Raw genomic sequence first — 16,843 nt, 5'->3', positions numbered from 1 at the left:
ATAGTTTTGCTAACCCTGCTCTTAAAGCCGGTTATAAACTCTCTGAAAACAGGGACTGTTTCACTTATCTTCATAACCCCAGAACATGTACCTAGCACACAGCATGGCATGTAATAAATGGATTTAAACTATATTAACCAGATTTTACCCACATCAAAATCTTGGGGTCAAGAAAACTGGGAGATGTGCTCTTGGTACAACCACCAGGGACACCTGATTGCTGCCACCTCTCTTTGAAGAGACAGGGACCTAGGAAGGAGGCCTGTCATCTTCTTGGCTATTCCAACTTCTACAGCCAGGCTTCCCACATGCCCAAGACAGTGACCTGGATCCAGGGAGGAACAAGGAAGCAGCCGGTCACATCTCAGACCAAAGATTAGACCAGAGCCACCCACTTCCCAGGCCGCTGCTTCAGAGGCTGACAGGTTGCCACATACCATGTGCTCCATGCAGATACTGATCTCGCCATCACTGTAGAATGCACCGTAGAAGCCCACAATGTAAGGGGAGTTGCACTCATGTAGAACCTGCAGCTCCCGTATGATCTGGTTCCGGATTGCAGGTTTGATCTCCAGGTGAATTAGCTGGGAAAAGAAAGGTAGAAGGAAGAGAAGCTTTAAAAATATATGGATGGATGATGGATGGGTGGATGGATGGATAGGAGCTTTCTTAAATGCTTAAACTCTTAAAGGTAGGAAGAGAGGAAACAGGCACGTTTTAACAAACAAGTTTCTGCCCAACCAGAGCACTGAGTGCCAACATACCAAGGCAGGTGTTGGCACTGGAGAAGTGGCCAGCTGTGCCTCTACTCCTGGGAGCCAAGACTGAGGAAGAGGGGGCTCACCCCTCCCAAGAGCAAAAGGACCTGTGAAACTGCGAGACATGGGGAAAGTGGCCTTAAGGACTTGGTTGATACTCAAGGGTTGTAGGACCAGAAAGGTATGAGGAACTGGGTCTGCCAATCTAAGCTGCCCTAGAGATTTACCCTTGACTTAGGGGTCTGATGTGGTTGAGATTTAGCCAAGGCCTTAGGGGCCACCTTATGTTCCCTGCCACCCCACCCCCAATGTTGTCCCTTGTTTCAGCTGCGGAGACAGGTGACAGATACATGAAATGGTTACCAGATAAGGCTGAGCTTCTAAAAAGAGCCATGGACAATGAGTGTCAGAGGACATGGAAGCAGTGGTTACCAGCGCGGGTGGGAGCAGCTAGTGAAGGCTAGACAGGAGGTGGGCCTTGAAGATGGGCAGTGTTTGAAAAGATGGAAGGAGTAGCATGAGCAAAAATTTGTGGACAGAAATGAACATGGTGTGCTATGAAACACGCAAGAGTCCAACCTCGCTGTCCAGAAAGAGGAGGACCCAGGGTAACACCAGGAAGGGAAGTCCAGCTCAAAGACCGCATGCCATGTTGGGGAGCCAAGATGTCATACTGCAGGGAGATGAAGGGGAACTACTGGCAGGGGTGGAACTCGGAGAAACAACATGAAATCAGTGTTTTTTCGGTGTCCCTGGGGCTGAGTAAATGAAAGCAGCTTCTGCTCTTGATAAATGGCAAACGAGCATCTCGGATTTCTTTCCAGAGCACACAGAAAACTAACAAATGGTCACCTGCTGTTATTTTCCAGTCTGGGCAGCAGGATAAATACCCTAAGACATCATGAGTGTGTTTATCTATAATCTAATAGATAACATGAGTTCAAAATTCAAACAGCACAAAAGGGTACTGAATGAAAAGTCAGTCTTCTTTCCACCCTTTTCTCCAGGCCCCCAGGCCTTCTAAAAGGTAATCCAATTACCTGTTCACCAAGGCAAGCTTGATTCAGTCTTTTTTTTTTTTTTTTTTAAAGTGGCCTCACCTTTCTGGCCATAACCAGACCGGACGGCTTGTGGGAGACCTTGAACACCACACCTCCATTGCCAGCACCCAGCTCACTGATCTTCTCAAAGTCGTCATCCTTCAGTTCTCCCACCTTCTGCTTCTGGGTAAGGAAGGCCTCAAGGCGCTTCCGCTGCTGTTCATCGAGCTCCAGCTCCTCCAGCTTCTTTTGCAAGGCCTCCAGGTTGGTCCTGTCCCCAAGTAGGAAGCACGGGTCAACACTGTCATCAGAGAAGTCCACCAAGAGGAGCACCCTTGCTGTGGAGAGCTCCAGCTCTGGGGCCAGAGAGAGAACTGATCGAGGAAGCTTAGGGGAAGGTCCCATCTGCTGTGGCTCTACCCCCTGCACTCCGCCACCCCACACAACTCACCACAGACACACTTCCCCTCTCAAGGCCTGCTCTCCTCATTTGTAAAATAGGGGAATTAGTTCTCTCTCAGTATGCTATGAGCCTACGAGACGAACTGCAGAATCTACTAAAATCCAGAGTGAGCCACCTTAATTTGTTTTAAAACCCCAGTATCAAAAGACCCACTAGTGTTGGTTTTAACAACACCATATACAAAATAAAATCTATTTCCTAAAACCGCTAAATTGAAACCAAAGCACATTATCAAAACAGGCTCTAAACTGAATCACAGTAGAAATCCTCCCTTCCAATGTGATCAGATCAGGAACAAGGTCAATCAAAATAGAGCAAAAAGGGTACACCTAAATTTTTATTTTTGCAAAACATATGAAAGTGCATTCATTCACCCACCTGCTGACACAAGGCGAGGCCCTCTCTTTAAGAGCCCCACATCATCTTTCTTACATGAACCAGAAGAGAATACAATGTCTATAATTTCCAAATACTGATTATTTAGCATAAAAATGTAGACAGAGTAATCTCAGAATAAAACTTTAAGAGTATGATGACTTCCCCCAATTTTAATGCTCACCTAATTTAACAGTAATTTTTTTTTAATTGCCATTTCTTATTTATTTATTTATTTATTTGTGGCTGCATTGGGTCTTTGTTGTTGTGCGTGGGCTTTCTCTAGTTGCAGCGAGAGGGGGCTACCCTTCATTGCAGTGCACAGGCTTCTCATTGTGGTGGCTTCTCTCGTTGCGGAGCATGGGCTCTAGGCACACGGGCTTCAGTAGTTGTGGCACGCGGGCTCAGTAGTTGTGGCTCAGGGGCTCTAGAGCACAGGCTCAGTAGTTGTGGTGCACGGGCTTAGCTGCTCCGCAGCATGTGGGATCTTCCTGGACCAGGGATCGAGCCCATGTCCCCTGCACTGGCAGGTGGATTCTTAACCACTGCGCCACCAGGGAAGTTTCTGACAGTAATTTTTTTAGTGACCTGGACTTACTGAGTATTTCCACAGCTTTTAACTAGTATTCATAGGTTGGGGGAATAAAAAAGAAAGAAAACCACTTCGTTTGCAGTCGTATTTCATCAGTTTCTCTGATATTTAAATACATACATTACTTAATTACAGTACCAGCTACAACTGTGCAAATGACTTTCGGAACAAACTGGCTCTTGGTAAGCACATAATTCAACCAGTGGGCGCCGGAGTGAGTGGGTATGGCAGACAGCAGCCTACTAGTGTGCTTTACATAAAGAACTGAAGTGTTCATTACTCCTGGGAGCTTGTTAAGAGAAGGGTGGTAAACAGAGATTCCACCGTGTTTCATTTGACTTTTGTCCCTAGTCTAAACAAACAACACAGGTGACAAGACAGGCAGTCATTACACATCAGAATGTTGGTGACCCCCTTCCCTCAATATACACACCATTTCTGAGCTTGGGGGTAGGAGCAAGCATAATCTTCCACTCTTCATTCACACTCCAAACCTTAAGAAGGCAAGGAGATGGAGACCCAATGCCTCCCCAGAGTATGGGAGGATCCAATAGTGCCTTACAAATAACACAGTACATGGGGCCAAAGAGGACACAAGGCTGACTTTCCCAACCTTCCTCACTGGGTAACTCTTGGGGGAAGAAGCCTGGTGCCTGGTCCCCCCCAAAATTTGTAAGTTGAATCCCTAACCTCCAATGTAACTACGTTTAGAGATAGGATTTTTAGAAGGTAATTAAGGTTAAATAAGGTCATATGGGTAGAGTCCTAATCAGATAGGACTGATAGCCTTATAAGAGAGGTGGCCTTCCCCCTACACACTCCAAGGAAAGGCCATGTGAGGACACAGCAAGAAGGCAGCTGCCTGCAAGCCAGGAAGAGAGGCCTCACCAAAACCCAACCATGCTGGCAACCCAACCAGTCCTCATCTTGGACTTCAAGCCTCCAGAGTTATGAGAAAATTAATTTCTGTTGTTTAAGCCACCCAGTCTATGGCATTTTGTTATGTAGCCTGAGCAGACTAAGACAGCTGGTCAATATTCTCATCCTGCTACAAGGTTGAACTCAGTCTCACTGCTACCCACAGTCCCTCAGGTGTGGGGACTGGAACCAGTGTGGCTGGGAGTGCACAGTGCACACCCTCTGGTTTCCCTTCTCTAAGGTCTCTCCACAAAGGAGCCCATTGATGACAACATTTAGAAACACATGTCAAATACAGACAGACCCTACAGCTAAAACTTGGATGAGGTTACAGCTGCCTGGAGGGCTCAGCAGTCTGACTGGAAATGCAGACTCCAAAAAGCTGCTGTCAAGAACACACACACACACACACACACACACACACACACATCACACTGAATGTGTACGAGGGCGAGAGGGAAGGAGGGCTAGATGAAAGGACAATCACTCCCCTTATAATACTGTACTTTTTTAGGTGTTTTATGTGCATTAATGCATTTAACCCACAACCTTACAACACATAGCAAACTCAAGCATAGACAGGTGAAGTAACTTGTCCAAGGTCGCACATCTAAGTGGCAGAGCCAGGATTCAAACCTGGGCAGAGAGAATCTCTAACCTTAATCATGATGCTATATTACCTCTTCAAAAAGTTCAATACGTCCAAGGGAGGCAACTTGCAAACATGGGTAAGATCCTAGTGTGGAGCACGTAACACACCAGGGCTCAATCAGACATGAAAATGGTGTACCTACAGGAAGAGTCCTTTGCCCCAGATGCAATCCTGTCTCCCCTGTACATCAATCTGAACAACTGCCTTGCAAGTAACACTGGCCGCAAGAAACCACACTCATTTGGGGGGGGGGGGGGTTGGGATGGTGGGAAGGTGGGAGGGATGCTGACTCTGCTCATTTTCCTGACTCTGCAGAAATAAGGAATTCTCCCACCTTCGGGGGAAAAAAACCCTAAGTCTGGGCTTTGTGCCACCTTCCTCCCCACCCCTCTCCTATGCTCCATGGTCCAACCGCCTACCCCATCAGCTAAGGAACTGGCTTCTAATTTGTGCTTTCAGAGGGTGGAGCCAGGGAGAGAAGAGACACTTATGGTGGCAAGACTTTCCTAATGGGGGGGCGGGGGGACGGAGTTGCCAAATTAACTCATTAGTAATCAGGAATCCCGGATTCTTATCCCAAATTGGAAGACAACTAGTTGTGTGACCATGAACAAGTCATTTAACTCGACATCTGTTTTCTCTTCTGTAAAATGGGGTAACAAGATGCTTACTTCACCAGGAGAGGATCAAAATAAAAAACTACGGGGACGAAACCCTGGAATTTTGACACATTTCTACACAAATGTTAAGGCAGGTGGGGAGTGGGTTGGAAGATGAGGAGAAGCCACAGCAGCAACAGCAGGATTCAAAAATTACTGTCTTTCCTGTAATTTAATAATTATTAAAATCCCCTAAAAGTTTTTCAGGGAATGAAAGACAAAAGATTTTATCTGAAGGTGAAAGGAAAATTCTGGCATCAAAATGACTTTCATGACTCATTAAAAAGAAATCAATCAATGAGGTATCGGTATTCAGTACTGCTTCCTCTCACCCAGGGAGTGGATGGTGTTCAACAAGGCTCACTTGTGCCCTCCCAAGGTGAAATGCTTCAAGCAAAGGAAACAGGAAGAGAGTGGCCCCTCACCCCTCAACCACACCACAAATCTCCAACACTCAGAGGACAAGAACTGGCCTCATTCACAATCTTTGGTTTTAACTGAAATCAGCAAAATCAGAACTAGGGATTGAGAAAAGAAACTGGAGCCCAGCACAATACATCTCTGACACACACAGCCCTCTCCAGGGACCAGCTGTGATGGCTCCAACCCCCATCACATTCCCCACAGCAGAAAGGAAACGACATGCTGTAACATGAATTCTGCACCAGGGCTGTCTTACAGTAAACACAAGTTCATCCAGATACAAGATTATAGGCTTGAAATGGGAACGCAGAGGAAAAACAAGGAACTTGGAGAAAAACACAGGTTGTCATTTGTGTTCTGAAAACACCAGGAAGGCACAATGAAACGGGTGGGGAAAGGACGATCCTGGGCAAGAGCTTCTCCTTCCCTCTCATCTCACCCATCTGCTCAGCCTAATTACACTACCACAGCAGGAATCTTTCATTCGTGGCTCAATGGCTCCAATCAAGGAGCAGTATAAAATGCAGCACAGAGAGGGACCTTAAAGACCACCCTATCCAACCTATTTTACAAGTGAGGAAACGGAGGTCCAGAAAGGACAAAGTCACACAGCTTATTGGTGGCAGGTCTCCCGACTCCTGAAATAGAGCTCCTTTCAAGGCGCCACACTGCCACCTCCAACTCTGATGGTCACTGCAACAGGAAGCTGACCTAAAGGAATGACTGAAGGGGGAGAGAGGCGATGTCCAGACCAAGGAATGGGGTCTTCAAACTGCCACACACCAAACAGAAATGGGCCACAAATGCATGCCAAACACCAGCCAGCTGTCTGTCACCAACCTGAGCAAGGCTGCTACAGGTGGCAGGCCCCACCTCCACCGGGAGGAAGCACAGAGGGAAGACCAGGGGATGACAACACATCACTGTGCTGGAAGGAGAGAAAGGGTCCCAGTGCAGGCAGGTCTCCTCACCAGAGAGCCCAAGGAGTTGTGAAGTCCTCCCTTCCCTGTGGCATTTGGCAAGAGGGCAGGGAAGAAAGAGGGAAGGAAAGGCAGAAAGACCCAAGCTAAGAGGGAACAGCACCCAGAGACTAAGGCTGCAACCCTTTGATCAACACCCTATACCATTCCCATCTGAGATACCTTGGGAGTTACCTCCTTTTCTGGTCCTTAGTTTCCATACCCATAAAAAAAACTATATGGGGAGTAGGGTGGGGAGTTTGTCTAGATGTCTCTAAGGAAGTCTGTCAATGTGACAGCCAGCTGAGGAGGTGCAGAATAAGGCTGACGGTGTATTCAGGTTGAGGAGCTTCAACCGGGTAGGTGAGGGGAGAGGGGGAGAATGTGAGGAAAAGATAAGAACTGGCATCAGGGGTCTCTATACAGTCAAACCACGGACAGCAGGAGATGGGAGGCGTTACAAAGAGTAATAAGAAAGGAAGGGAGAATGGGCCTGAATGAGGAAGGCAAGGGGGCCAAAGGTGTAGCTTACCAACTTCCAGACTCCAACTAAACTAGCCCATCTGTGTTAGAGAGTGTAGGTGTGCCAACCAGGGACAGCCCCAGACAACATGGTGGAGAGGGGCTTATACCCTCTCACACCTCAACCCTACAGGCCACTCCGCGAAGGGCTGGTTAACTAAGTAGGCAATAAAATTCTAGGATTATGTATACAGGCTCTGTGAAAGAGGCCAGATGCAAAAGAATACATACGATGTCATTCCCTCTATATAAAATTCAAAACTGATCTAGGCTATTACAAAGTTAAAAAGTGATGCAAACTATCACATACAGAATGGATAAACAACAAGGTCCTACTGTATAGCACAGGGAACTATATTCAATATCCTGTGATAAACCATAATGGAAAAGAATATGAAAAACAATGTATATAACTGAATCACTTTGCTGTATAGCAGAAATTAACACAACATTGTAAATCAACTGTACTTCAATATTTTAAAAAATCCAAGAACAAAAAAACAAATAAAGTAAAAAAGTGATCACACTTTGGTGGGGGAGGGTAGTAACTAGAAGGGGGAATACGATGGTTAATTTTATGTGTCAACACTGCTGGGCCACAGTGCCTAAGATATTTCATCAAACATTTTTCTGGATGTCTCTATGAAAATGGTTTTGTTTTTTTTTTTTTCGGGGGGGGGGGAATGAGATTAAAATTTAAATTGGTAGACTTTGAGTAAAGCAGATTACTCTCCATAATATGAGTGGGCCTCATCTAGTCAGTTGAAGGCCTTAATGGAACAAAGACTGACCTCCCTGAAGCAGAAGGAATTCTTCCAGCAGATTTTGCCTTTGGACTCAACGTGCAACTCTTCCATGGGTCTCCAGCCTGCCAACCTAACCTGAAGATTTTAGACTTAACAGGCTTCCACAATCACATAAGCCAATTCCTTTAAAAGTTCCAGTCAGTGTCTGTCTGTCTCCTTTCTCTCTCTCAATCTCAGTATCTCTCGATAGTCAGATCAATCTATCAGTCTTGGAAGCTGTGCTCTGATTTCCTTTTATTCTTTTTTGTCCTCTAGGTGTTTCACCTTGGATAATTTTTACTGACTCATCTTCAAAGTCACTGATTCTTTCCTCAGTTCTGTCCAGTCTGCTGATGAGCCTGTGGACCTTTGATGTCATATTTTTGAAATTTCTATAATTTCTTCTTGAATCTATTTTTAGTTTCCACCTCCTCTGAAATTCCTCATTTGTCCATGTATGCTGTGTAACTTTAAGATATTGATCATGGTTATTTTAAAGCCCCTGACTGATAAACCCAACATCTGGGTCATCTCTAAGTCTGGTTCTGCTGATTACCTTCTCTCTTGATAATAGGTTGGTTTTTTTCTCTCTTGATTTTTGATTAAACGCTGGACATTGTGATGGAACAGAGACTGAGGTAATCATCTTTATACTTGGTAATGGACATACTCTTCTGTCATACTGTTAGTGTGTGTTAGGCTATTAGTCAAAGTTGAGCTGAGTTGGGGTTTTCTTGTTAATGTTAACACCACAGGCTACAAATTTCTCCAGTGATGGGTCGTATCTTGTGCTTAGAGTGAAGCCTGAGCTGCATAGGTTTTTTTCTGTGTTCCTACTCCTCCCTCAGCTTTGAATTGTCCTTAATGCCTGGCCACAGAATGGGGTCTTTCTCCATGCTCTTGGCCCTCTTCCAGGGGTAGACTGCAATTACTTTAATTTAGTGCTAGGCTTATGGTAGGGGTAAAGAAATTCTCTCTTGTCCAGCGTTAGTCTTAAGCAAGCCCTGTGAGCATATACTTCCCCTCCTCTCCATGGCAACCAAACTCTATCACATGTCTGTGGCAGTTCTTGGGTAGAACAAAGTTTTCTATACCTCCTCCAGCAATAGTAGACCTTTGTAGATCTCTGCTTGTTGGTGCTGAGCGTAGCTTTGGGCTTATATTCGAAAGCAGCTATGGGAAGCAATGCTTCAGTGCAGCCAGTCTCTTGTATTGTTTATAATGTGCTTCACTGAATTTAGCAGAGGTATTTTTTTCTTTTTCCTTGATGCTGGCTGCTCACATCTTGGGCACCTACTCTTCTAAGCTTGCTGACGGATGTGTAGATGAGAAAAACTTCAAAGTCACTGTTCTTGAAAGTAGCCCCCAGACCCACTTCTAGGACCAGAAATATATACAGGAAATCTGCTGCTTCTGGGTCAGTAAAGAGCTGGTCTTTCACAATGGCACATGAAACTACTTGAAAGGAAAAAAACATGCATGTGGCTGCCAGACACTCTGTGCTTGGGAAATAGGTGTGAAGCCTTTGGGAGTCAGAAGACCTGGGTTCAATTCTGATGGTAACTTGGTCTGTGAACTTGTGCAAGTCACTTTCCCTCAATTTTTCTCATAGGTAAAATAGGGGAGTTAAGCTAAGTGGTGTTTAAAGTCCATTTCAGGGTTAAAATTCTCCAATCCTAATATCAGATTCTTCCTGTAGTATTCCAAGGATAGAACTCTGCAGCTAAGTACCAAGGCCATAGACATCTGCAAGCACAGTGGCTGGCTTCCCATGTTGTATGGTTAGAGACCCTAGTCATTACTTCTTGTCCACATATAAACCCCACTGACACTTATCCCATCCTTGTTGCTTTTTCCTTTGATACTAAATCAATTGTTTCATCTTGCCAGGTCTTCTGTGAGAATGCATGCATTTTGACACTACAAGACGCTTAGTGAAATAGTGAAAGGAATACAGACAGCTAAGGGCAGTTTAAGACAATGATGTGATGGTAAATAAAAGTGACTGCAGAGGGGCCTCCCTGGTGGCGCAGTGGTTGACAGTCCACCTGCCGATGCAGGGGACACGGGTTCGTGCCCAAGTCCGGGAAGATCCCACATGCCGCGGAGCGGCTGGGCCCGTGAGCCATGGCTGCTGAGCCTGCGCGTCCAGAGCCTGTGCTCCGCAACGGGAGAGGCCACAACAGTGAAAGGCCCGCGTACCACAAAAAAAAAAAAAAAAAAGTGACTGCAGAGATTAAATGAGAGTGCAATGTAAAAAAAAAAAAAAAAAAAGCTGGAATCACCAAAAGTGATATTTAATATTTTATGTTGTTGTCAAGTAATTATTGGTTAATAAGATTTGATTTGATAGTACCTACTACTGATTTATTGTATACCTGCTGTATGCCACGTATTCTGCTAAATATGGATGAGCTCCTAAATGCCTAATACCACCATGACGTAATTCCCAGTTAGCCCCATTTTACTGATGAGATTCCTGCATTTTCATGCAATAAATAAGTAATCTAGAAAAAAATGCACAATGTAATTAAATACTACCTTTATTGTCTTTAATTGGTTTCACCACCACTCCCAAAAAAGACTGGAGCAATGACTGTCCCACAGTTCCCCTAATTCTCACAAAGGGCTTCAGACACAGATGGCTCTGTAGTTCAGGATATGCTGAGCAATCAGGGTAAATTTTATAGGATTTTGAGACCTAATTTGGTCTAGAACAACATATAAAATTTAGATAGCAAAAAAGGAGAAAGGGCATTCCAACAGGGTCTACAACGTAGACAGTGGTATAGAACTGGGAGTAAGAATATTATAAGCAAAGAGTATTGGAGGCATAAAACTTAAAAGTAAGAAAATCAGGAAATTCCCTGGCGGTCCAGTGGTTAGGACTCCACGCTTTCACTGCCAACGGTGCTGGTCCAATCCCTGGTCAGGGAACTAAGATCCCACAAGCCAGCGCGGCCAAATTAAAAAAACAAAAAAAAGTAAAAAAAATCAGAAAATGAGAGTTGGGACAGATGTTTATCTTTAATTTCATTTTAAATCAACTAGCTTCCAAGCCAATAAACAAATGAAAAGTGGAGAGGATGAGTTCAATTAAAAAGAGATAAGGGGCTTCCCTGGTGGCGCAGTGGTTGAGAATCTGCCTGCCGATGAAGGGGACAAGGGTTCGAGCCCTGGTCTGGGAGGATCCCACATGCCACGGAGCAACTGGGCCCGTGAGCCACAATTAATGAGCCTGCGCGTCTGGAGCCTGTGCTCCGCACCAAGAGAGGCCGCAATATTGAGAGGCCCGCGCACCGCGATGAAGAGTGGCCCCCGCTTGCCGCAACTAGAGAAAGCCCTCGCACAGAAATGGAGACCCAACACAGCCATAAATAAATAAATAAAATTAATTAAAAAAAAAAAGAGATAAGAATCCTGTATTCCTATCCTTTAAGAAAACAAACAAAAAAAAACCCCACTTAGTCCTTGGAATCAAACTGCCTTCTGAAATCATATAAATTACCTTCCCATGGCACGTTTCCACAGACAGACACGCTGAAAAACACACGCATACACACACACACACACACACAAAGGAACCTCTGGAGTGACAGGACCACCCACTCGCATAGACTCTTCTCAAATACTGAACAACATCCTGAATCAGAGAGGGGGTGTCATGCTGTTGCTTGAAAGAACTGACAGCCTATGTTCCTTCCACCCCAGTGGGCAAAATTTGTTTCATATTAGCCACATGTGAATTAATTCCTGAAGGACCAGTCTTCCATAGAAGCACAAAAAGGAAAGGAAAAAGTGATGGAGTTTGGAGAGAGAGAAAAAAAGATAAGACAGAGGACAAAAAGTGATGCATCACCTTTACTTAATAGGGAGAAAAGAGGGATATAACAGTCTGATAAAGAATGAAAATTTAGATGCAGTTAAAAGATGAGCTTCCTAAATGCTAGCCAGGGTACACTCATTAACTCATTTATTCCTCACAACATTTAAAAATAGATATGTTGGGATTTCCCTGGTGGTCCAGTGGTTAAGAATCTGCCTTCCAATGCAAGGGACGTGGGTTCAATCCCTGGTCGGGGAACTAAGATCCCACATGCCACAGGGCAACTAAGCCCTCATGTGCAATAACTAGAGAGCCCGCGCACTGCAACTACTGAGCCCACGCCGCAGGCCACAACTAGAAAGAAGCTGGCACACCACAAGGAAAGATCCTGCATGCTGCAACTAAGACCCAATGCAGCCAAATAAATAAATAAATAGTTTAAAAAACAACAACAGCAAAAAACAGACACGTTGTTCCCATTTTACAGATATGGAAATGGAGGCCAGGTATAGTTAAGTAACTTACCCAAGGCTAGAGTTGGAATTCCAAAGTTTCTTTTCTCCACATCAGCTGAAGAGCTCATGTCCTTCAAATAAATCTCCCACTTAGCTCATCCCTAACACCAGATAATTACCCATTAGTGACCTATTCCTTTGAGGTAAGAACTGTGTTCTGCTAAAAGGTAAAATCCCTGAGAGGACAACAAATTAAATCTACCCAAAAAGGAAATTCTTTCAGCAGAACATCCAAGGCTGATATTTTTTTTTTAATAAATTTATTTATTTTTCTTTTATTTATTTTTGGCTATGTTGGGTCTTTGTTGCTGCGCTCGGGCTTTATCTAGTTGCAGCGAGCGGGGGCTACTCTTCCTTATAGTGCATGGGTTTCTCATTGCAGCGGCTTCTCTTGTTGCAGAGCATGGACTCCAGGTGCGCGGGCTTCAGCAGTTGTGGCTCGCGGGCTCTAGAGCACAGGCTCAGTAGTTGTGGCGCACGGGCTCAGTTGCTCCGCAGCATGTGGGATCTTCCCGGACCAGGGCCCGAACCCGCGTACCCTGCACTGGCAGGCAGATTCTTAACCACTGCACCACTGGGGAAGCCTGGCTGATACATTTTGATTGGGGAGGGAAGGGAAGCAATAGGACACTGCCCAGGTGAAGCACACGGGACAAGCAGTAAACAGTCTGGTGGCATAAGAGAGCTGGCAGGGACGGGGCAGGAAGTGCTGAAAGGAAGACAGCACCAAGGATAACCCAGGTGGAAAATTCAATAAACGTGTGGTCACCATCAGAAAAACAAAGGCAGTGCTGGGTCTGGTGGTGGCCACAGAATGGGAGTGGCTGACTGCTCCTGAAAGGACAAGCTGGTGTACTGTGGCCTTATTAAGATGATGTATTTGACCCTACCCACTCCCTGCTCTAGAGAAAGACCTTTTAGAAACTCCCTGTGTAATAATGGTCCATGCTGCTCTGTGAAGGAGAGGTGCAGTTTGCTCTTCAGGGAGAAAGGACCCAACGTGACCACAGTCTTACCCAGAACCATGAGGACAGCTGAGTCCCCAGGGCAAAAAGACCAGTGCCCAGAAGCACAACTAAGAGCAGTAAGATGCAGTCAGGAGAAACACAGCACTCAAAACACGTCTCCAGTGCTAGTCCATGTTGAGAAATTTTCAATTCTCCAGACCTGTTTCCCTCCTTAAATACACGACCAACATGCTTGTTACAGCTAGGCCCTTCTCCTTGCCCAAAGTTACACACAAGAGAGGTCAGCAAACCTCTCCTCTGAGCACCCATCACCTCTGGGGAAAATCCCACTCCCTAGGTGACTATCCAGCAACTCTCAGGGAATCCTGAGATCAGGATCAGGGCTAGAAGTCCAACCAAGTGCTCACTTAGGCACTCAACTTCTTAAACTAGAGTGTGGAAAACTACTGGTCAGACTCTCCAATTAAGAGCAGTTGGCCTCGTGGGGTGAAAACGTAGCTGGTAGAAGTAACATCATGCACCAGAGAGAATGAAATTTAATTAAAACTAAAACTGATAGTGCTTGCTTAAGTCTTACAAAAGAAGGTGGAGGGCGGGGAAATAAGTGTTTGTGCGAACAAACACCCTCGGAGCAGAGGATACCAGAGGACCAGAAGGCTGGCCCATAGTTTAAAAGGGCCTGCTTCTAAGCCTTGGCATAGGCAGAAGCAGGCCTGAACAGCATGCAGGGGTGGAGCTGGAGAGCTGAATCACGTTGCAGAATAAAATGGGAGAGACTTCTTTTGGGAGTGGCTGTGAAGCAGCAAGAAAGGAAGAAAAGGATGCACCATGGCAGAGTGGCAAAGGTCATTTAAGCCCAAAGATACCTAATACCACTAGATTTTAAGTTGTCTTTATTGCTATAATACATCCTCCCCACCCCAGACCTTCAGTCCAATCTGCCATGCACACAAATAGCTTTGTGTATATTTTGTTCTTACTGTTGTTGATGGAAAGCAGAGAAAGGGGGCCAAATTCCAAGTTTGTTCAACACAGAGCAAAAAGAAGAGAAAAATCACAGGAAGGGAAATGTGAGCCCCAAAGAAGCAGAAGTGACCATGAGAATGTAAGTCTCCAAGACTGCTCTAATCTAGAGGAGTGCAGGGGATAAGGAACTGGAGCAGACATCTAGCTTATAGCTGTGATGTCTACAGATGTGAAAATGAAATGCAGATTCATTATGGAGCATCCACGGTGTGACAGGCACCATCTACGCTAGAGGCTAGGGAGGTACAGATGAGGAAGACAAGGTCCCTGCCCTCACCAGGCAGTGTGTGTGTGTGTGTGTGTGTGTGTGTGTGTGTGTGTGTAAGACACAGGGAGACAGAGATGTAGAGATGATAGAGAGAGAGACAGAGAGAGATATCACAGTGCAAGCCAAAAACAGGGAATGGTACTAACAAGTACAGCAACAGCTACGGGGTAAGGGAGACAATAATGCTGAAAGTGAGGTGGGCACAGTGGGGTATGGGAACAGAAAAAAGACAACTCCATCTAAGATGAGGAAGGGAAAGGGAAGGTGAGAAAATGTAATGTCCACGTTTAGACCTGAAAGATATCAGTTGCTGCAACAGAGGGAAAAGCACTCCATCCAGGCTCCATCCCACTGTTGGTGGGACTGTAAATTGGTGCAGCCACTATGGAAAACAGTATGGAGGTTCCTTAAAAAAATGAAAAATAGAGCTACCATATGATCCAGCAATTACACTCCTGGGTATATATCCAGAAAAAAGAAAACTCTAATTTGAAAATATACATGCACCCCAATGTTCACAGCAGCACTCTTTACAACAGGCAAGACATGGAAACAACCCAACTGCCCACCAACAAACGACTGGCTTAAGAAGATGTGGTACGTGTATACAGTAGAATATTAGCCATAAAAAACAACGAAATATTGCCATTTGCAGCAACGTGGATGGACCTAAAGAATATAAAGCTTAGTGAAATAAGTCAGAGAAAGACAAATACTATATGATACCACTTACGTGTGAAATCTAAAAAATAATACAAATGAATCTATATACAAAACAGAAACAAATTCACAGACATAGAAAACAAATTTAGGGTGACCAAAGGGAAAGGAGGGGACAAATCAGGAATAAGGGATTAACAGATACAAACTACGATACCTAAAACAGATAAGCAACAAGGCTTTACTGTATAGCACTGGGAATTATACTCAATATTTTGTAATAACCTATAATGGAATATAATTGTCAAAAAACCAAATCACTACACTATACACCTGAAATTAACACTATTGTAAATCGACTATATTTCAATTTAAAAAAAATTCCAGTTTGGAACCTTCATAAAAATAGAATCAAGAGTTGCACACTCAGGAGATATTGGCTTCCTTGAGAGAAAGAGTGTGTAGAAACCTGAAGTCTAAAAACTGCTGAGTTCAGCTTTCCAGGTCCTTGAAAGTCCACTGGGGAGTTCTCTTTTAGATAATTAACCTGTCATTACCTGGTCCAAAGACTGGCTCATAGAAGCCTTAGACAGTAAAGTCAAATCCAGTCCATCATGCATACCAGCTCATTGTAAGGACAGAAGTGTTTCCCTCATAACAAACCACAGTCCTGGAGCCAATTCCTGAACCCAACACTGATTTACATTATTGCTATCTATGCAATACAGTTGTAAATGATGGTTGCTTTTCCAGTGATGCTTGAAACTCAACAAATTCAGTTCACCTATTTCATTTCATATACACATTACTGAATTCCAGAGGGCTATTTTTATTTGCAAAATTGCACCCTCTGTCAATAATTTGCCTCCAATCTATAACCATGCTCTTAACAAAAGACACCAAGATTGTGGAATTAACCCGGGTCTGGAACCTTCCATCCTTGAACAAGATCTCTCACCTGCATTAAATGGAAGCATCCTCTTGTCCTGTGTTACAAAAGACTGTTACGCACACAGTGAGAGTGTGTTCTGAAACAAATAGCTGAACACACTAACAAGACACTTTTCTAAAACAAACAAACAAAAATACCTTTCTTCTAACTTATTCTTGGTTAAACAAGAGTGTGACTGTGGATGACACCTCACATTAATTGCGAATCCTCAAAGAGCATTAAAGAATACGCCAATGACTAAGATTAGAAAACAAAATTTACTAAGATGGTACTCCACTGCACATTAAACTTGAGTTATTAGCTGTGGAGAAAAACAAGACAACTGCAAAAACAGCCTTGTTAAGCATTCTTTGGACCTTGGTCACTTTAGGTTAAAATTCTGCACGCTCTGCCTGGCATTCAAAAGAGAAGCATGTTCTTACAGCAGAAGATAAAAAAGATTTGTCCACCAGGCTCTTCCTCTTCACTTCTCCCCACCCACT

The 16,843-nt window shown here is 44.5% G+C and overlaps 1 protein-coding gene across 1 annotated transcript in view; it reads right to left on the bottom strand.

Moving 5' to 3' along the window:
- The window catches only part of MAP2K1 (mitogen-activated protein kinase kinase 1), a 79,535-nt gene that overhangs the window by 43,220 nt on the left and 19,472 nt on the right, over nt 1–16,843 (bottom strand). The window contains exons 2-3 of the mRNA XM_082853905.1: nt 1,859–2,069; nt 438–584 (exon numbers count right to left, since the gene is read on the bottom strand). Coding sequence (XP_082710031.1) covers nt 438–584; nt 1,859–2,069 — 358 coding nt within the window. The remainder of the gene's footprint in view (nt 1–437; nt 585–1,858; nt 2,070–16,843) is intronic.

The sequence above is a fragment of the Leucopleurus acutus genome (genome assembly GCF_964270905.1).
Source record: "Leucopleurus acutus genome assembly, chromosome: 1".
Classification (NCBI taxonomy): Eukaryota; Metazoa; Chordata; class Mammalia; order Artiodactyla; family Delphinidae; genus Leucopleurus; species Leucopleurus acutus.
Note: the sequence above shows the minus strand (reverse complement) of the source record. Positions and strands in the feature narration are given on the sequence as shown.